Below are 22,631 nucleotides of genomic sequence, written 5' to 3' on the forward strand. Positions count from 1 at the left end.
GTTCGGGGGGAAAACTCCCTTTCCTAGGGGCTTTCTTCATCTCTTGCCTCGTTGTTAGACATTGTATTTTTTTGCAAAGTCCCCCGGTAAGGTTTTTCCTTCCACGTTGACTCTTAATGCAGATCCTGTCTAATGTCAAGACCCACCCCAATCCACATCTTAGGAAAAAAGAACTCTTGGAGACAGGATTGTCCAAACAGAAACCTTTACTAAAACATGATTGACAGAGGATAATCTAGACAGGATCTGGAAACTGTGTCACAGATTGATACTTTTAAAGTGTACCCGAGTAAAAACCCCTCCCCTCAGTCCATTTGGTCAGTCCCGGATCAGTTAAGTTTCATGTGTCAAAACCCTTCATGGGAAAAGGGATCTTCCATGCATTTACAACATCGTTGCTTTCTCCCCTTCAAATTCCAATTGGAGATACAAACCAGAATCCCCCCCACCTTTCTTTGTTCTTCTCAGTTCAAAGATTCTTTGAACTTTTTTTTTCTCCACAAGATGGCACGTTCACACGCAGCGGCCCTGAGCTGCCGGTACTGGTGTGTGGTGATTGGATTCATGTGTGTATGGATGAGTGTGCACAGTGTAGTGCAAGGGGCTAAATTAGCCTACACATGTATAGAGCTGCTAAACATCGGGCTTGCAAGGCAATCTGGAATTACCAGCGATTTTCAGCAGTCCCATAACATACCGAACTGCATAGTGAGGCCTCCAGGATCTCCGTGGATTGTCTTCGGGCTGTGGAGGAGACAACGTAAGCGAAAGAGAAAGGAGTGAAAACAAAGATGTGGCTGCAGGGCTGGGATACTGAATCAGCTTAGAAAGCAGCCTCATAGACCAGAACTGCCGAGTGTCTTCTTGAGTAATGCCAGATCCCTCGTCCATAAAATTGACGAATTACAGCTGCAGTTAGCAGCAAGCAGGCTTCTCTGTGAATGCTGTGTGATGGTTGTCACGGAGACCTGCCTACATTCAGATTTATTTGTTTGTTTGTTTGTTTGTTTGTTTGTTTGTTTGTTTATTTATTACATTCAGATGTACCGAATGCAGCAGTGGAGCTGACAAGCTGAGTCATTCACTGCTCTTACACTCCAGTAAGAGCAAAGGAGGAGGACTCTGTGTGTATATACATTGTGACTGCTGTGCCAACAGCAGATTAGTTTACACGTATTGCTCCCCAAATGTGGAACTGATGACTGTCATATGTAGGCCTTTTTATCTGCCTAGAGAAATTACTGTGGTAATTATTACAGCTGTTTATATTCCACCTGATGCCAATGTTGGCACCAGGCAGCAGCAAACTCACCCAGAGGGCGCTCTTGTTGTGGCTGGGGACTTCAATCAAGTTTGTCTGAAGACAGTTCTCCCCAAGTTTGTACAGTATATGCAAGTTCCCATCAGAGGGAAGAATAGACCACGTGTACTCTAATCTAAAACAGTCATACAGAGCATTCCCTCTCCCCCACCTGGATGCATCCAACCATCTTTCACTCCTGTTGTGCCCAAAGTATGTCCCTCTCAGGAAAAGAACTCAGGCGGTCACGAAAAGGGTCAAAACCTGGCCAGTGGGTGCTCTCAGTCAGTTGCAGGACTACTTTGAAACCACTGACTGGAGTATATTTGAAGAACAAGATCTAAATTCATATACAGATGCGGTACTCTCTTATATTAGAACATGCACTGACAGTGTAACAACGGATAAGTGCATTAGAGTTTACGGGAACTGCAAACCCTGGATGACTGCAGAGGTACGAACAATCCTGAGTGTATTATATATGATGTAAACATTCCCTTGAGTGTATATGTTAACAGCACAAAAGTATCGTCAAAGCATATATATAGGAAAGCCGCCTGACAGGAATACACGCGGGAACTTTGACAGCTGTCAAAGTTCCCCGTACTGCGCAGGCGCCTCCACTGACAGCTCGCGGCTGTCAAACTCCGGACCGTGAAGAAGACTGAGCTGTCAAAGCGTCCGCCACACTGCGCAGGCGCAGCCACTGACAGCTCGCGGCTGTCAAAACACCACACCACGAGGAAGCCGGAGCTGTCAACAGAAGACGACGCCGATTGGTCCCTGCCTGACACGGCGCCAAAATAAATACATCTGATTGGTCCTCGCTACCAGCTGCCGGCTATAAAAGCCGGACAAGTTATTCTCTGTTCGTCTTGCTCTAATAAACTTGTTGTTAAACTAGCCTGTCGTCCCGAGCGGTCCTTCGGCTACTTCACTGGCGACGAAGGTGGGATCGCTCCGGAGCTGAAGTCACGGCCGAGGAAGAGAGTTCCCGGCAAGAGCTGACACGGAAGTTTTAACTTCCATCGGAGCAACCCAGGACCGGACGACATGGCAAACTTCGGCCGTGTGAGGGAGTTTGATACCCGCCATCCCGAGAGATGGCAATCACACCTCGGCCAAGTTGAAGGATTTCTTCTCGTCAGTAAGATCACTGACGACCGAGCAAAGGCCGCCGCCCTGCTGTACATCAGCGGGCCCCCGGTGTACGACGCAGCCGTCGGGCTGTTCAGCCCAGTGCCCATCACGGAAGTCTCCTACGCGGACCTGGTGGACCAGCTGAACAAGTATTACATGCCGGCTCGCTCGGAACTGTACTGGCGGGTGCAATTCGCACAAAAGAAACAACGGCAGGACGAGCCCGCCAACGAGTTCATCGCTGGGGTCAGACACGCCGCGCGGAACTGCTGCTTCCCCGACCTGGAAGACCGCATCAGAGATCAGGTGGTGATCGGTCTGAGGGACGAGAAGCTACAAAAAAAACTGACGTCCAAACCCGACATGAATCTGGCTGAGCTGACCAGGGAGATCATGGCATACGAACACAGCCACAAAAAGAAGCCGACGAACACGACCCCAGAGTCCCCGGCGACCGTCTACCAGGAAAGCGCAACCTTCAGCGACAGCGGAGAGTCGGTAGATTTCACCGATGGAGAAGCCCTACAGCGCAGGATGGAGCACCGACAGCCGAGGAGGGGAAAAACGTCGGACCGCCGAGGATCCAGGGACCCTCCACCGCCACCCCCACGTTACGTGCAACGAGCCGCCTGTGCCAGCTGCGGGGGCAACCATGCCCGTGGAAACTGCCGCTTTAGGAACGCAAAATGCCACAACTGCGGGAAGACTGGCCACATCAAGCCGGTGTGCCGCAGCAAGGGCCGGGACAACGTCAATGAGGTGGAGGCAAACCCCCCAGGTAGGCCAGCTGCCCAGGCCAACAGGGAAACCCCACCAGGCAACCGGGTTGAGACAATCGATAGGGTAAACTGCATAAGTTCCAAGGTTAAGGTCTGGGTCAGAATTCAGGGGGTGCCTTGCCACATGGAGGTGGATTCAGGGTCAGCGGTCTCCTTAATTTCGCTAACTACTTATCAGGAGATCTGTCAGAAAGGCCGAAGACAAATTCCCCTGAAACAAACTCTGGTTCACCTTGCAGACTTCCAGAAGACCCCTATTCCGTTGGAAGGGAAAGCCAAGGTTCTTGTACAGTATAAGGGGTTCAAAGGCACCCTAGAGGTTTTAGTTACGCCAGGGAACCGTACCAACTTGATAGGGCTTAACTGGTTCACTCCACTAGGCATCGCCTTATCAGGGGTTAATACCATTCAAACACCCAGCCTGGAAGCCGTTTGCGAAAAGTACGCCGACGTTTTCGAGGGCACTTTAGGGAAATATACAGGTCCCCCCATTTCCCTGCAATTAAATCCAGCAATCCAACCAATTAAAATAAGAGCTAGGAGGGTACCTTTTGCCCTCAAAGAAAAAATTGAAAACGAGCTTGACCGACTCGTGAGTCTAGGGGTGCTAGAGCCAACAGATGGGGGAACCTGGGAGACCCCTATTGTCACCCCAATCAAACCTAATGGCGAAGTGAGAGTATGCGCTGACTATAAGGCGACAGTCAACCTAGCCCTCAGCCCCCATGCTTACCCGGTGCCAGCGGTAAGGGACGTATTTGCTTCCATCCGCTCTGGCACCATTTTCGCCAAGCTTGACCTCTCGCAGGCGTATTTACAGCTGCCTGTCACAGACGACACCGCGGAAGCGCAAACTATTGTCACCCACCGCGGTGCTTTTAAAGTTAAGAGGCTTCAGTTCGGCATATCTGCAGCCCCGGGTATCTTCCAGGGTATCATGGAAAAGACCCTGAAAGGAATACCCGGGGTCTGCCCCTATTTCGACGATGTTCTCATCGCCGGAGAAAATGAAGCTAGTTTAGCTGACAGGCTGTCAGCTGTGCTGAGCCGGCTCAGAGAAGCCGGTCTCAAACTTAAGCGGGAAAAGTGCTCCATTGGAGTCACTTCTACAGAATTCCTAGGGTATAAAATCGATAGCCAGGGCATCCACCCCACCTCTGAGAAACTAAGGGCTATTCAAACCGCACCCAGCCCTAGGAATAAGCAAGAGCTTCAATCCTTTTTGGGACTGTTAAACTTTTACCATGCTTTCATTCCCCACAAAGCCACTATTGCAGAGCCTCTCCATAGACTCCTCGACAAGGGTACAACTTGGTCCTGGACCAAGGAACATGAAAATAGTTTCCAATCGTTAAAAAAGATCATCTGTCAAAGCTCAACCATCACCCTTTTCAGAGAAGACACCCCAATATGCATCGCTTGCGATGCCTCTCCCTACGGAATTGGGGCAGTCTTAAGTCACCTATTCGAGGACGGCACACAAAGACCCATAGCCTTCTATTCTCGCACTCTGACCAAAGCTGAAAGAAACTATGCACAAATTGACAGGGAAGCCCTAGCGATAGTAGCAGGGGTCAAAAAATTTCATGATTATCTGTATGGAAGACCATTTACGATATTTACAGATCACAAACCCCTGCTAGGCATATTTACTTGGAATAAAATTACACCACAAATTCTCTCCCCGAGAATCTTAAGATGGTCAACGTTCTTAGCAGCCTATTCTTATCAACTAATACATAAACCAGGTAAGGAATTGGGACATGCTGACTGCCTCAGCAGACTGCCCATACAAACCAGGGACTCAGATCCAGCCCCAGCCAGCCTAATTTTAGCAATCTCTCAGCTTCCAGAATGCCCCTTGACGGCAAACATTATAGCTAATAATTCAGCAAAAGATAAAATACTTGCCAGAGTCCTCAAATGGGCCACAACAGGGTGGCCAGCTCAAAACCCACAACCCCAATTCCAACCTTATTATAACAGGAAAAACGAGATTTCAACACATAGAGGATGCCTGCTATGGGGAAATAGGGTCATCATACCAGAGAAAAACATAGACCAAACATTACACATATTACATGAGGGGCACCCTGGAATTGTAAAAATGAAGGCAATGGCTAGAAGTTATGTATGGTGGCCTGGCATAGATAAACAAATTGAAAAGTATGTGGGTGGGTGTTATACCTGTCAGGAGACCAGGAGCGAACCCCCCCAGGCACCGATCCATAAATGGGAGACTACAAGGAACCCTTGGTCACGTATACATATAGATTTTGCAGGACCTATCCAGGGCCAAAGTTTCTTAATAGCAGTAGACAGCTATTCCAAATGGCTGGAAGTCACGCCCCTTAGAAAAACAACGTCCGCAGCCACTATTCAAGCCTTAAGAAAAATATTCGCAACGCACGGCCTACCTGACACCATAGTTTCCGACAATGGACCTCAATTCACCTCTCGTGAATTTCAGATCTTCGCTACGAAGAATTGTATTAGGCTGGTCACGTCGGCGCCGTTCCACCCGTCGTCGAACGGAATGGCTGAAATTATGGTACGATCCACGAAAGAAGCATTAAAAAAATTCGTTAAAGGGAACTGGCAGAGGCGACTCAGCCAGTTCCTCTTATCACAACACACAATGCCATGCTCCACAACGGGCAAATCACCGGCGGAATTAAGATGGGGGAGGAGGCTAATAACACGTCTCGACAGACTGCACCCCGACACATACCCAGAAGAAAAACAGCACCCCCACCCCGGCCGCACACTCAAACCTGGTCAATTAATATGGGCAAGATCATACACAGATAAAAACAAGTGGGTTCAAGGGACAGTAATAAAACAAACAGGGCCCATCTCATACCTCATAGCTACGCAGGCACAGGGCAACATACGCCGCCATATTGACCAGCTCAGACCCAGACAACCGCCACACAATTCCGAGCAACCAACCAACGCCGACTTACAACCCCCTCCGGAAATGCTGCCTATCCCAAACCAGGAAGTTGAACACCAAAACGAAGAACCAGAACCAGACCATCCACCACCCCTTCGCCGATCATCCAGGAATCGAAGACCACCCACCTACCTAAAGGACTATCAGTGGGCAGGGTCAAACATCCAAGAGGAAAGAAACGCACCAGGGGAGGGGTAAGGGGTGTATTATATATGATGTAAACATTCCCTTGAGTGTATATGTTAACAGCACAAAAGTATCGTCAAAGCATATATATAGGAAAGCCGCCTGACAGGAATACACGCGGGAACTTTGACAGCTGTCAAAGTTCCCCGTACTGCGCAGGCGCCTCCACTGACAGCTCGCGGCTGTCAAACTCCGGACCGTGAAGAAGACTGAGCTGTCAAAGCGTCCGCCACACTGCGCAGGCGCAGCCACTGACAGCTCGCGGCTGTCAAAACACCACACCACGAGGAAGCCGGAGCTGTCAACAGAAGACGACGCCGATTGGTCCCTGCCTGACACGGCGCCAAAATAAATACATCTGATTGGTCCTCGCTACCAGCTGCCGGCTATAAAAGCCGGACAAGTTATTCTCTGTTCGTCTTGCTCTAATAAACTTGTTGTTAAACTAGCCTGTCGTCCCGAGCGGTCCTTCGGCTACTTCACTGAGAGCCCGGGATTCTGCCTTTAAGGCAGGGGACAGGGACACATACAGAGAGGCCAGGGCAAATCTCAGAAGATGCATTAGGATGGCGAAACAGCAATATAAACACAAGGTGAAGAACCACCTAGCAGACAACAATCCGAAGCAAGTGTGGCAGAGACTGCAGCACTTAACCAACTACAAGGGTAGTACAAGGAACACGGTTAACACTGATGCCTCATTGGCAGAGGAGCTGAATATCTTCTTCGCTCGCTACGAGGTGAAAAGATCAGACCCCGTAGCTTCTGCTGGCTGGCCTTCTGATTTTCAGCAGAATCTAACAGAATCTTGAAGGTCTGAAAGTTTCTCTCTTTCTCTTCTGATACCAAAGAGAATCAAAGCTGGGCAATCTCAAGTTTCTTTCTAATCCCCTTGTCAGAATCCATTTATATCCCATTCATAAAACTCTATCTGTATGTTTCTAAAATCTTATACCATTCCCTGGATTCTGCCATTTTTCAAAGGAGGAGAAGAGAAGATGTTAATAGGTGCAAGGATTGTGTATTCAGCCTGCCGGGAGGCTGTCTTCAAAGACCAGGGGAAGTACCTTTGAACTGAGAACAACAAAGGAAGCGGGGGGGGGGGAGAGATCTGGTTTGTATCTCCAATTAGAATCTAAAAGGAAGGAGGTAATTGTCATAAAGGCATGGGAAGATCCCTCTTTCCCATGGAAGGGTTTGACACCTGAATTTTCATTGATCCGGGACTGACCAGATGGTTTGAGGGGAGTGGGTTTAACTCGGGGACTCTTTAAAAGTACCAATCTGTAACACAGTTTCAGATCCTGTCTAGTATTCCATTACCAATCATGTTTTAGTAAAAGCTCCTTTTGGATAATTCCTGTTTCAAGAGTTCTTTCTTTCCTAAGATGTGGATTGGGGTGGGTCCTGACACCCCTCCTCTTCCTCTTTCAAGCCTCTGTTTCTCAACCGTGGTAACTTTAAGAAGTGTGGACTAACTGCCTGAAGGTTACCAAGGCTGACAGACATTGCTCTGAGCTGATTTTTATGTAACCATACTGTCCTGCACAGTGGCTCAGCGGTGAAGACCCTGGGCTTGTGGGCAGGAAAGCAGGCAGCCCAGGTTTGAGACCCAAGTGTCATGTGATGAGGTGAGCTCCCATTGCTTGTCCCAGCTCCTGCCAACCTAGCAGCTTGAAAGCATGCAAATGCAAGTAGATAAATAGGTACCATTTTGGTGGGAAGATAATAGCACTCCATGGCGTCACGCTGGCCCCAGGATCATGGAAATGTCTTCGGACACCGCTGGCTCAATGGCTTTGAAACAGAGATGAGCAGCACCCCTAGAGTCCAAGCAAAGCAAAATCCTTAGGAACTCCTTTACCTCTTTTTTATACTGTACTGCACTGCATTCCTTTCTCAAGGTTATTTCTCTACTCTGCTGTAATATCTGAATTTATGAATTCAACTCATTTCTTCCCCTCCATCTGCCATCCCCAGGTGTTGATGTTACGCCGATCTCTGACCTGGCTACGGACCACCTGGGTGGTCAGAGTTTTGCCCCTGGACCTGAATGTCATCCTGCATCAGCTGATGGGCTACATGGTGGGTGTTCTAAGCACCGTTCACATGGGAACTCACATCATTAATTTTGGTAATGGCTGCTAAAATTTTCTGTATTATGTAGTTTTTTCCTATTATTTAATTGCTTTAATTGCTAACCCAAAATACTTTATAAAAAGTTGTTGTTGTTAGTTGCGAAGTCGTGTCCGACCCATCGCGACCCTATGGACAATGTTCCTCCAGGCCTTCCTGTCCTCTACTATCTTCTGGAGTCCATTTAAGCTCACGCCTACTGCTTCAGTGACTCCATCCAGCCACCTCATTCTCTGTCGTCCCCTTCTTCTATTGCCCTCAATCTTTCCCAGCATTAGGCTCTTCTCCAGTGAGTCCTTCCTTCTCATTAGGTGGCCAAAGTATTTGAGTTTTAGCTTCAGGATCTGGCCTTCTAAAGAGCAGTCAGGGTTGATCTCCTCTAGGACTGACCGGTTTGATCACCTTGCAGTCCAAGGAACTCGCAGGAGTCTTCTCCAGCACCATAGTTCAAAGGCTTCAATTCTTTGGCGCTCAGCCTTTCTTATGGTCCAGCTTTCACTGCCATACATTGCAACTGGGAAGACCATAGCCTTGACTATACGCACTTTTGTTGACAGGGTGATGTCTCTGCTTTTTAGTGTGCTGTCTAGATTTGCCATGGCTTTCCTCCCAAGGAGCAAGCGTCTTTTAATTTCTTGGCTACAGTCCCCATCTGCAGTGATCTTGGAGCCCAGGAAAATAAAATCTGTCACTACCTCCATTTCTTCCCCATCTATTTGCCAGGAATTGAGAGGGCCAGATGCCATGATCTTGGTTTTCTTAATGTTTAATTTCAATCCAAGTTTTGCACTCTCCTTCTTCACCCGCAACAAGAGGCTCTTTAGTTCTTCTTCACTTTCTGCCATTAGAGTGGTATCATCTGCATATCTTAGGTTGTTGATGTTTCTTCCGGCAATCTTAATTCCAACTTTTGATTCATCTAGCCCTGCCTTTCTCATGATGTGCTCTGCATATAAGTTAAACAGGCAAGGCGACAGTATACAGCCTTGCCGGACTCCTTTCCCAACTTTGAACCAATCAGTGGTTCCGTGTCCAGTTCTCACTGTTGCTTCTTGGCCCGCATATAGATTTCTCAAGAGACAAATAAGATGGTCTGGTATGCCCATCTCTTTAAGGACTTGCCAGAGTTTGTTATGATCCACACAATCAAAGGCTTTAGCATAGTCAATGAAGCAGAAGTAGATGTTTTTCTGGAACTCTCTAGCTTTCTCCATGATCCAGCGTAAGTTAGCAATTTGATCTCTAGTTCCTCTGCCTCTTCAAAATCCTGCCTGTACTTCTGGTAGTTCTCGATCCACATACTGCTGGAGTCTAGCTTGTAGAATTTTAAGCATAACTTTACTAGCATGAGAAATGAGTGCAATGGTGCGATAGTTTGAACATTCTTTGGCACTGCCTTTCTTTGGAATTGGAATGTAAACTGATCTTTTCCAATCCTGTGGCCAATGTTGAGTTTTCCAAATTTGCTGGCAAATTGAGTGTAGCACTTTTACTGCATCGTCTTTTAAGATTTTGAATAGCTCAGCTGGAATACTGTCACCTCCACTAGCTTTGTTGTTGCTCAGCTTTTCTAAGGCCCACTTCACTTCACATTCTATTATAAAAAGTATTACATGTTTAAAATGTAAATAGAAAAATAAATACTGTATATACTTGAGTATAAGCCGACTCGAGTATAAGCCGAGACCCCCAATTTCACCCCCAAAAACTGGAAAAAGTTATTGACTCGAGTATAAGCTGATCCGCCGTTCTGCAAGCCTCCGCCGCCGGCGGAGGCTGGATCCGCGCTCTGCAAGCCTCTGCCGCCAGCAGAGGCTCGATCCGCCATTTTGCAAGCCTGAATACACAGGAATACCCTGTGTGGCCGCGGCTCTCGGGGAAGCCCTGGCTGTCCGCTTCCTCGCTCCACGCTGCCATTCGGGGCCCGCGCGTTCCCCGGGCAAATCGCAGCGCCCAGCAGGCGAGGAAACACGCCCGCTCCAGTCGCCCCCCCCTTCCCTCAGGAGACGCGAAGCAAGTGACCGCCCGGAGCTTACCGAGGACTTGCGCGCGGCCGAGGCTTCGGTGCTTCCAGGATCGCGCGCACCTCTCCCAAGCCGTCGCTGTCCGGAGACCTGCCGAAGTTTGGGGAGGTTTGGGGAGGTGCGCGCGCACCTCCCCAAACCTCCCCAAACGTCGTCAGGTCTCCGGACCTCCGCGCCCTGCCTGCCTGCTTCTTTCCGCAGCGGAAAGAAGTAGGCAGGCAGGGCGCGGAGGTCCGGAGACCTGCCGACGTTTGGGGAGGTTTGCGCGCGCACCTCCCCAAACCTCCCCAAACTTCGGCAGGTCTCCGGACGGCGGTGGCTTGGGAGAGGTGCGCGCGATCCCGGAAGCACCAAAGCCTCGGCCGCGCACAAGTCCTCGGTAAGTTTTTTTTGTTGACTGGAGTATAAGCCGAAGTGGAATTTTTCAGCCCAAAAAGTGGGCTGAAAAATTCGGCTTATACTCAAGTATATACGGTATGCCCAGTTCCAAAGCCAGAGATGTCTAAAAACAACACAAATGTATTCAGCACAAATGTATGTAGTAACTGTGAGAGGGATCTCGGAGTCCTAGTACAGAGGTCCCCAACCTTTTGGGCACCAGGGACCAGTTATGTGGAGAGACGTTTTTCCGCAGACTGGAGGGGGCCTGGTTTTGTGTGCTGCCTGCATCCTGTGGATGGGGCTTTCCTTGTTTGTGTGGCCTGGTTGCTGGCATGCTGCGACTCGGTACTGGTCCACGGACCAGAGTTGGGGATCCTGTCCTAGTGGATAATCACTTAAATATGAGCCAGCTGTGTGCTGCAGCTGCCAAAAGAGCCAACACAGTGCTAGGCTGCATTAACAGAGGAATAGAATCAAGATCACGTGAAGTATTAATACCACTTTACAATGCCTTGCTAAGGCCACACTTGGAATACTGCATCCAGTTTTGGTCACCACGATGTAAAAAAGGTGTTGAGACTCTAGAAAGAGTACAGAGAAGAGCAACAAAGATGATTAGGGGACTGGAGGCTAAAACATATAAGGAACGGTTGCAAGAATTGGGTATGTGTAGTTTAATGAAGAGAAGGGTGAGGGGGTGACATGATAGCAGTGTTCCAATATCTCAGGGGCTGCCACAAAGAAGAGGGAGTCAAGCTATTCTCCAAAGTGCCTGAAGGCAGGACAAGAAGCAACAGATGGAAACTAGTCAAGGAGAGAAGCAAACTAGAACTAAGGAGAAACTTCCTGACAGTTAGAACCACCTGCCTCCAGAAGTTGTGAATGCTCCAACACTGGAAGTTTTTAAGAAGAGACTGGACAGCCATTTATCTGAAATGGTAGGGTTTCCTGCCTGAGCAGGGGTTGGACTAGAAGACCTCCAAGGTCCCTTCCAACTTTATTGTTGTTGTTGTTGTTGTTGTTGTTGTCATTCCAAGTTCAGACTGTGTCTAAAATTTCTAAAAAAAACACAAGAGTATCTCTCTGACTAAAGAGTGATTTTGCAACTCTAGTGCCATCACAAGGAAGTCCCCGTCTCACTTAAGATGTCATCTGTCCTCTTAATAGTATGTTTAACTGATAGTCAGCAAAACCTTTAAGCACCCAACCCTGAGTCATAAAGGTTTTAATAGTCAGAAACAGCATTCTGAATTTGGGACCAAAAATGGACTGGGAGCCTGCACACCTGAGCAACGCAGCATGTGGTTTTTAGACTACCAATTGTGGTTTGTGAACAGTTTTCAAAGTCAGCCTTTGCACTAGATCATTAGAGAATAGATCAATGGAAGGGCCCTCTTTTTACGTTGTCACAGACTCTTACTAATATACCTGATTCAGGTAGTCCTTGACTTACGACCACAATTGAGCCCAAAATTTATGTTGCTGAGAATTTGTTAAGTGAGTTTTGCCCCATTTTATGACCTTTCTTGCCACAGTTGTTAAGTGAATCACTGCAGTTGTTAAGTTAGTAACATGGTTGTTAAGTGAATCTGGCTTCCCCCATTGACTTTGCTTGTCAGAAGGTCACAAAAGGGGATCGCATGACCCTGGGGGACTCTGACCGTCATAAATATGAACCAGTTGTCAAGCATCCAGATGTAAATCACAGACCCTGGGGATGCTGCAATGGTCATAAGCGTGAAAAATGGTCATAAGTCACTTTTTTCAGTAACTTTGGTCACTAAATGAACTGTTATAAGTTGAGGAGTACCTGTAATCTCCTTCTACACAATTTTGGCCTTTATTATGCACTTTGCCAGGTACATAATTTTTATCAATAAGTTTTATGCTGTTTTGATACTGAGCTTTAATTAAAGAGCTAAAATTCTACTTTTCAAAAATTGAAATGTTGGCTTAATAGCTCTTAATGAGAAACTCTTTATGTTAGGAATAAAATAAATTTCACTACAAAGGTGTTTGAAAACAAAGTTTTTGTCACGACGTCCTCTGCCAGGAAACAAAAGCACTCCAAAAGGAACGGGTGACCAGGTTTATTTCTTCAACAAAATCAAACCGCGGTAAAGTCAGCGTTGAGGCATCTAGCCTCAACGCCCTTTTATCATATAACCACACCCTAACCCCACCCCTTCAAAGCAAACCGGCATCCGCCCGCCTCTCCATAAATGCCCCACCCACCACCTTGCATAGCCACCACCCACCGTGTGCACTGCTGCGGCCCGCCAAGCCCCCTCCCCAGTAAGCCTCCCTCATGCGCCCCAGTCCGTGCCGGCGTTGCGGCTGTTAGCTCCCCCCCGGGTCCATTTAAGCGCCCAGTGAGTGAGGGTGGCAACACGGGCACAGCCACAGACCCCTCCGTGTTTTGCTGGGGCGGGCCTGTCTGCCCGTTCAGTCCTACGGTGCCTCCAGCCTGTTCCCGCCCGGACGCCGCCTGCAGCTCAGAGTCCTGCCGCCGAGATGTTAAAGGGCCCGGAGCAGTCGCCAGCAGTAGTTCGGTGGCCGCCCGGCGCCGTCCTCGCCGACAAGGTGAACGCGCGCCCGCCGGCCGGCTGGAAGCAGACGCGCCGATCAGCTGGGCGCCGGCCAGCTGCGCGGCGGGGCTGCGGCGCGTTCTGCAGAGTTCGGGCGAAGCCATGCCCACCGACCGAACGCCCGGGGCCCGACGGAACCGACGGTCCGGAGGGGGTGCGCCGATCAGCTGGGCGCCGGCCAGCTGATCGGCGGAGCTGCGGCGCGCTCCGCGGTGTTCGGGTGAAGCCACGCCCATTATTCCAACATCCAGCTGATCGGCGGAGCTGCGGCGCGCCTCACGGCGTTCCGGCGAAGCCACGCCCATCACGGTAGGCTCCGGGGCTCGACGGAGACAATGTCAGCGATCCGGAGGGGGTGCGCCGGTCAGCTGGGCGCCGGCCAGCTGATCGGCGGAGCTGCGGCGCGCTCCACGGTGTTTGGGCGAAGCCACGCCCATCATGATCTTGTTGAAGAAATAAACCTGGTCACCCGTTCCTTTTGGAGTGCTTTTGTTTCCCGGCAGAGGACGTCGTGACAGTAAGTCAGCGTGGGCTCGACAAGTGGGGGCCCACGATCTGGTGGGTGGAGGGCTGCCGGCACCTACGGTTGGGGACAGGGCCACAACCACCACCACACGCATATGTGGGTCCTACTGAGCAGCTAGGTGGTGAGCGGGTTCAAGGGGCAGAGGGGGTGGCAGAAGCCTGCTTCCCACAGGTGTACGCCGACCTAGCAGAGGTTTTCGACGAGAAAGAGTGTGACACTCTGCCTCCTCACCGAGCGACGGACTGCGCCATCGAGCTTGAGCCGGGCGTAATGCTGCCAAAACCGCGCATGTACGCTTTGACGCCTCGCGAGATGCAGGAGCTACGTCGCTATATCGACAAAAATCTCACGAGGGGGTTCATCCAACCTGCCCGATCCAAGATAGCAGCGCCAATACTGTTCCGGGAGAAGAAGGACGGCACGCTTCGCATGTGTGTCGACTTCCGAGGCGTCAACGCGGTCTGCGTCGAACATCCCCTTTCCTCACCCATGAAGCCTCTGCCAATGGATATCCTTTCCACAACACGAGATACTGTATCTGCCCCCTCCGTACCCGGGAGTCTAAGATTGCCTGTATTTCGTACCGGTCCCCGTGAACAGGCCCTGGGCCCCCTTGTACCTGGTGCTTGGTGCCGCCCGCTCCATGGCCGGGCGGTCGCCCCGGCCGTTGTTGCCCACCTGGTGGCCTCTGCCTGGTCTGACGCCCCGGGGTGTTGTCGTTCGGCCTGAACAGCTCCCAACTCCGTCAGCCGTGATGGCGGGCCCCGAAACCTTGGGCCTGCCGGGCGGAAACTGGGCTGGCCCGATTGGCCGGGTGTCAACCTCTGTAGCGACCATCGCCGCATCTCCGGAGCCGGACCCGCAGGCGACCAAGGTGCAGTGTCCTGATACCCAAACTCCCCAAAACGGTCCCGCAACACATCCATTGTGTAGGCCCCTGGGGCCGTAGAGTAGCTCCATTCCTCGCCTTCCTCCTCCGTCAGCCGCCGCTCCCTCCAAGCCAGCACTGCGGCCCGTGAACGGCCCTCACCACGGACTTGGTCCAAACGCTCCAAGGGAGGGCTCTGCCACCCCCCCCCCGCTCTGAGCCAGAGACCCTTCCTCCCAACTATCACCAGCTTCAGCCGAGGCCATAACCCCCTTGGTCTTCGGCCGCACTGCTGGCCCCTCTGGCACGCCAGGATCAGGTGGAGTTGCAACTGCAGCCCCAACAGCCCCTTCCTCCACGGCTGCCAAGTCAAGCCCCGATGGATCCTCTGCCATGCCCAAAGCGTGAGTAACAGCAGTAGGTATCCTGGAATAACGCTGACTTACTGTCACGACGTCCTCTGCCAGGAAACAAAAGCACTCCAAAAGGAACGGGTGACCAGGTTTATTTCTTCAACAAAATCAAACCGCGGTAAAGTCAGCGTTGAGGCATCTAGCCTCAACGCCCTTTTATCATATAACCACACCCTAACCCCACCCCTTCAAAGCAAACCGGCATCCGCCCGCCTCTCCATAAATGCCCCACCCACCACCTTGCATAGCCACCACTCTCCGTGTGCACTGCTGCGGCCCGCCAAGCCCCCTCCCCGGTAAGCCTCCCTCATGCACCCCAGTCCGTGCCGGCGTTGCGGCTGTTAGCTCCCCCCCGGGTCCATTTAAGCGCCCAGTGAGTGAGGGTGGCAACACGGGCACAGCCACACACCCCTCCGCGTTTTGCTGGGGCGGGCCTGTCTGCCCGTTCAGTCCTACGGTGCCTCCAGTCTGTTCCCGCCCGGACGCCGCCTGCAGCTCAGAGTCCTGCCGCCGAGATGTTAAAGGGCCCAGAGCAGTCGCCAGCAGTAGTTCGGTGGCTGCCCGGCGCCGTCCTCGCCGACAAGGTGAACGCGCGCCCGCCGGCCGGCTGGAAGCGGACGCACCGATCAGCTGGGCGCCGGCCAGCTGCGCGGCGGGGCTGCGGCGCGTTCTGCAGAGTTCAGGCGAAGCCACGCCCACCGACCGAACGCCCGGGGCCCGACGGAGCCGACGGTCCGGAGGGGGTGCACCGATCAGCTGGGCGCCGGCCAGCTGATCGGTGGAGCTGCGGCGCGCTCCGCGGTGTTCGGGTGAAGCCACGCCCATTATTCCAACATCCAGCTGATCGGCGGAGCTGCGGCGCGCCTCACGGCGTTCCGGCGAAGCCACGCCCATCACGGTAGGCTCCGGGGCTCGACGGAGACAATGTCGGCGATCCGGAGGGGGTGCGCCGGTCAGCTGGGCGCCGGCCAGCTGATCGGCGGAGCTGCGGCACGCTCCACGGTGTTTGGGCGAAGCCACGCCCATCACGGCAGGTTCCGGGGCTTGCCGGTGGCAATGTCGAGGCCCGAGCGGGCGGCGGACCGGCGGGGCTTGACAGTTTTATTGAAGTGTTTGCAAAGGGCCACTCTCAGATTAGTTCAGCATAAGCTTTTATACCTGTCCCGCAGAATACGCCACATCCTTCTTTTCCAGATCCAGTTGATGGGTCCAGTCTGGTCACATGCTTTCCAACTACCTAGTAAAATTATTAGACATTGCAGCTGTTCAATTAATAATTCTCCTTTGTTTTACCTTTGTATTTCCCTTTTCATGTTTGTGACATTCAACCAACTCAGCTCAAAATAGGAGCCTGTTTGTCTAAGCTGGATGATACAAATGTTTCAACTCTGTTCCCTCACCTATCTATACCAGGGCTTTTCAATCTTTTCACCCATTGTACCACTTTTAGGATATGGCAACATCCAAGTACCACCAGTCGCCTAGAAAGGTGTCAAAAACTTGATGACCAAAAAAATAAAAAAGGAAAAAAGTGATGAAGTACAGGTAGTACTTGACTTACAACAGTTTGCTTAGTTATAGACTTGATGGAAATTATAACTCAGTATGGTAAGGTTTCTGGGTTTAAGGTGAATCGTAATAAGACTAAGATATTATCTAAGAACTTATCTATGAGTGAAAGGGATATGTTATCTAAATTAACAGGTTTTGAAATAGTGAAGAAGGTTAAATATCTAGGAGTATATATTGCAGCCTCAAATGTAAAATTGTATAAGAATAATTATGAAACACTATGGTTGAAGGTACAAAGGGACTTAAATAATTGGAAAAAATTACAATTATCATTACTGGGAAGAATTGCAGTTGTTAAAATGAATGTTCTACCAAAGTTTCTCTTTTTGTTTCAAATGATACCTATATTGAAAAAGGATGCCAACCTTGATCAATGGCAGAAGGGTATTAACAAATTTATCTGGGCGGGGAAAAAACCAAGAGTTAAATTTAAGATTTTACAAGATGCCAGGGAAAGAGGGGGACTCAAGGCGCCGAATTTGAAATTGTACTATGATGCGGTTGCCTTGACTTGGGTTAGTGATTGGCTTAATTTAACTAACAAGAGACTACTTCATCTTGAGGGATGGGATTTGGTATATGGATGGCATGCATATTTGCTTTACGATAAGAAGGTGGACAGGGCTTTTAAATCCCATATTCTTAGAAGTGCTTTATTGCGTGTCTGGAAAAAGTATTATTATAAGTTAAATTATAAAATACCGATTTGGGGAATTCCTGGACACGCGATAGAGGGCGTATCTATGGGAGTGAGTATGGATATGGTTTCTTATAAGGAACTACTTAGATTGCAAGGGAATGATTGGCAACTTAAACCATTAGAGGAGTTAAGACAAGAAAACATAAGTTACTCTTGGTTTCAATATACCCAATTGAAAGCTAGGTGGAAGTCAGATCAAAAGTTTGGCATCACAATTACAGATCAAAATTTAGTAAAGCAAATTAGAGATTTAAATTGTGCACATATAAAGAAGATATATAATGCTTTAATTGAATTGGATTCGGAAACGGAACTGGTTAAAGACTGTATGATAAAGTGGGCACAAAATATTCAGGAACCAATTTCGTTGGACACCTGGGAGATAATTTGGGTCAGAAATGTTAAATTTACTCAGGCTCAAAATTTAAGAGAAAATTTTTATAAAATGTTTTATAGATGGCATCTGGATCCCAAGAAGTTGTCCAACATGTATCCTAATTTACAGTCTAAATGTTGGAGGTGTGGTAGTTTAGAAGCTACCTATTTTCACATGTGGTGGACTTGTAGAAATATAAAAGCTTTTTGGATTAAAATTTGGTGGAACATTCAAAAGATTTTTAAGAGAAAGATAAAGTTTTCTCTGCAATTGTTTTTATTGGGTATTGTGGTAGATTGTGATGTTAAAGAAACTAACTTGATGTTGAACATGATAACAGCAGCACGGTTACTGGTGGGACAATATTGGAAGAAGGATAGTTTGCCCACTATAGAAGAATGGGTGTTTAAAGTTTCGAATCTTGCAGAAATGTCTAAGATTTCTGCTTATTTGAAAGATCATTCACAGGAAAGATATATTTCAGTTTGGAGGAGATGGATAAATTATATTCAAAACAAATATGGGACTAAAAAGTTCCATCTAGCTTATGAGTAGATTTTAGTGGGATATTGTTATTGGTACGTTGTTTGTAGTTATGTTAAAGGGGAGTTAAAGCACATTATGAATTTGGTTAATTGTATATTATGCATAATTTTTATTTAGAATATGATTATTGTAACTATAATCCTGTATTTAGCTCTGGGAAGTGGGGGGGGGGAAGTGGGTGGGTTTGGGGTGGGAGGGATTTGGAGATATATTGTAAAATTTTGTTTTTGTAAAACTCTTTAATAAAAAAAACAGTTTGCTTAGTGGCTGTTTGAAGTTACAATGGCACTGAAAAAAGTGCCCCCTAAGCCACAGCCGAGCAAGACGCTTGCCTGCCCCCCCACCGGTGCTCTTCCTCCTGTCCGAGGTTTTCATTGTTGTGAGCATTTCTGTTGAGGATTGGCAGCGGGGGTGGGGTGGGGTGTTTGGTTTTTATCCCCCCTGTCTGCTGGGTGGTTGCAGCAGGTTTTGGTCACTTCACATGACCCTGGGACACTGTGACCGTCATAAATATGAATCAGTTGCCAAGCATCTGAATGTAAATCACAAGACCCTGGAGATGCTGCAACATTCCAGCTGATCGGCGCTTCTTCTGGGCTCAGCAGAAGCGCCAGGATCAGCACCAAGCTCCAGCTGGATCCTGGCGCTGATCCTGGTGCTTCCGCTGAGCCCTGACAGCCCTGCAGCTCCAGCTGTCTCTCGCTCAGGCTTGTGCGGTGCTGCCACCGGTTCCGCTCATTCCCCTCCCCCACTACTTTTCTAGGATGGTCGCGTACCACCTGCCAGGTGCCAAGATACCACACACGGTACCCGTACCACTGGTTGAAAAGCCCTGATTTATACATTGTAACTGATGCCTGCTTGAAACCAAAAGTTGTGTATGTCATCACTTTAGCAAGGTTAAATATGGCTACACTTTGGCTGTATGATTATACCTTAAAATACTGGCTCTAAATAGTTTTTATAAAATATAAGCTAATCTATATTATGAAAAATTATAAGGTATACATTTATTATGTACCTCACACTTACATGCAAATTATCACCATATTGCAAAAGACTATGTTAGGTAACTCCCTAAAGCCTTTCCCTTCGCCCTAGTGAGACTCTCTGAGGCCAAAGGAGGGCATCGTCTCTGGGAATATCTTTTCACCACCCGACCTGGCATCGGATGGATCCATGGAACTGCCTCTCTTACAGGTCTCCTCCTGCAGCTCCTCATCTTTCTGATGCTCGTGTGTTCCACTACCTTGGTCCGCAGGAGCGGTCATTTTGAGGTGAGCTGCTCATCTTTCCCTTGCTTTCTTTGTTTATTTTCTCCTTTGCTTATCCTCCAAAAGACTAAGCAACAGAGTGCTTGTGTGCAGTCACAGGGTATCTACATGGCCTCTAGCTTTGCCTCTCAGCAGCGGTGTTATGAAACCAAGGTGGTTTCTTTCTTTCCAACACCCATTGACCACTGAGGTTTGTCGCTGCATGTTTCCACCACTTCTTCCTCCGAGGAGTAGGATGTCTCAGATCCCAAGGTTACGACTTTAGGGAGGGCTCCCTCCTCGCGGCGGGTTCTTCCTTCCCTGCCCCATCATCTGACATTGTGGATTTTGCAAAGTCCCCTGGTAAGGGTCTTCCTTCCAGGAAGACTATTAGTGTAGATCCTGTCTAATGTCAGGACCCACTTCAATCCCACATCTTAAGAAAGCAGAACTCTTGGAAGCAAATTCTCCCAACAGGAACTTTTATTCAGAGCAGTTGATAGCAGACATAATAGACAGGATCTGAGATTTCCCGTGCAGAACGATAGGTTAAAGTATCCCCAAGCAAGACCCCACCCCATAGTTTGTCCAGCCAATGTGGGACGGCCAATCCCCAGGTGTTAGTCCACCATGGGAAAGGGGAGATAACATTGGCCCATCTCTGGTTCACACAGCGATGGTCGGGCGGCTCTTCACACCTTCTGGGAGCGTAGAAATAAGCCAGGCACTGGAAGTTACATTCCTTGTTCCCTCCCTTGTTCTAGCTGACAGTTTAGGGAGAGAAAGTTCAGAGAGAGAGATAACGCAGGAAAGTAAAATGTTTATTGCAGAGACAATAAACCTACGAGCACATCCCCCTCCCCCTTGGGAGTATGACAGAACCCAGGGAGAGGTGAGATTTGATTTTGGGTCAGAGGGGATAGATAGAAATGAAATAGGAATGGGTTCTGATATTAAGATTATAATGAGAGAGAGGAAGGGTCTGAGGGAAGTCCTGCCTTAGCACTTGGCCACAAGCAGCCTGCTGCCCTTTCACCATCCCCTTGTCCCCTCCTCCTGACCTCTCCTGGTGGTCTCCCATCCTATTGCTGAGGATGCTTTGGTTACAAAGCTGGGTCTCCTCATGGGGAGAGGCAGTGGGGCTCCCTCTGACCCACACATTTTGCACTCCTGCAACACCATGAGCAACTTGGCCAAGGAGAGTGAGCACAGCAGCAGCAGCCTCGAGGAGGAGGTAAGCGCAGCTGGACACCCCTTTGGGGAAATGGGGCTAGGCTAGGTTGGGCTATGGGGTCCATAAACTCAAGGGTTGGGTGCTTGACCTCCACTGCCCAAGGCTCTGGGCAGCCTGCGCCACCATCTGCCCCACCCCCGCATGGTCTGAGAGGGATGGTGAAGCTCCTCCAATGGACCATGTCCTGGAGCTCGCCCCAGTCCCACCCTCCTCCACCAGAAACTCTTAGATCCGTCCCAGGCCTGCCCAGGCGCCTCTGACATGAGAAATGTTGAACTGGCCACGCCCACTCAGTAGGCCACACCACTCAGTAGGCCATGCCCAACCCAGCCACACCCACCCAGTAGGCCATGCCCATGCTAGCCACACCCACCCAGCCCCCCGAGGGCAACCACAATGCTGATGCGGCCCACAATGAAATTGAGTTTGATACCTACAGTTTCCTTGACTTTTTTCTTGTTATTAATATATTGAAACAAACTTTTTTTATTATCCTTGGTTTCTGTTGTAAGTCTTATTTATTCTGAGCCTTTGCTTTCCTGACTTCATCTTGGCAGATTCAAGCTATATGCTGATAATCAGCCTTAATGTGTCCCTCTTTCCATTTTTTGTGCTTGTCCTTTTTGTCATTCAGTTTGTCTGAGAGATCTTTGTGCAGCCGTGCAGGTTTCTTCTTGAATTTCTTGTTTTTCTTTTTCAGTGGTATTATCCTGGACTAGGCTTTTATTATCAAATTTTTCAGAGTTTCACACATTTCTTGAGTTGTTTTTGTTAGATGATTAGTGCCAGCCATTGGCAGTTCCCCAAAAGGATCATCAGATGGAGGCAAAGAGGCTTCTTTACTTCCACTGATGAGCCAAGGGTCTCGGACCGACAGCCCCATTGGTGAGAGAGTTTTATGGTCAGGGAGGGACCAAGACCCCCCATAAATACCTCTGCACGAGGGGCTGCTCTTTGTTCTGCTTCTAGTTTCTAAGTTCTATTCTCCAGTTCTATCTCTACTCCTAACCTCTATTTTAGTCATGTAATGCTAGCTTGTTTTCTTTTATTTTATTTCTCTCTCACATGCAGGCATGAATGCTTTCATGCCAAGTATTTCTTTCTCTTTGATCTATCATGAATAAAGCTAATATGATTGCATCTCTGCGTGATGCCTTTGCTTGGAAGCACCTTTAACGATTCACTCGTGAGAACACCTCACAAGTTGGTAGCCAGAGGATGGTTTAAAGGAAAGCTTCCAAGCTTGCAGAAGATTTGAAACTGAAATGGATGGCCGGAGATCCCAGATTGTGACCAGGAGTCTTCAATCAAGATCAACAGCCCCAGCCCCTGATGTAACCTCAGCTGCAGATGAGAACACAAATGGCCTTCATCCCGTCAGAGGATCCAGCAGAGCGTCTAGGACCCCTTCACATGTCTCTCTACAACTGAACGCCACAGAGGAGAGCATACAAGGTTTGCAGACTGTCCAAGACTGCTCAGATGCTGCAGAGACGGACCTGGCTGAGACCAAACGCCACGTGAGTAAGCTGACTGCACAGGAACGTGAAGAGCTGCTTAAAGAGATCTTTGCAATGCAGGAGAAAGGGGGGGCAGCCCAGGAAACCGCGCAGGAAGCCTCCGAACACACGGTGAGTCTTTCCCTAGCAGCCA

General features: G+C 49.2%; 1 protein-coding gene across 1 annotated transcript in view; it reads left to right on the forward strand.

The window, feature by feature from the left end:
• Positions 1-22,631, forward strand: part of LOC308673379 (NADPH oxidase 5-like) — a gene marked incomplete at its 5' end in the record, with an annotated part of 62,386 nt that overhangs the window by 13,043 nt on the left and 26,712 nt on the right. Inside the window, 2 exons of the mRNA XM_081337003.1 lie at positions 8,342-8,495; positions 19,593-19,768. Of these exons, the coding sequence (XP_081193129.1) occupies positions 8,342-8,495; positions 19,593-19,768 (330 nt within the window). The remainder of the gene's footprint in view (positions 1-8,341; positions 8,496-19,592; positions 19,769-22,631) is intronic.

The sequence above is a fragment of the Vipera berus genome, assembly GCF_964194415.1.
Source record: "Vipera berus genome assembly, chromosome: 12".
Classification (NCBI taxonomy): Eukaryota; Metazoa; Chordata; class Lepidosauria; order Squamata; family Viperidae; genus Vipera; species Vipera berus.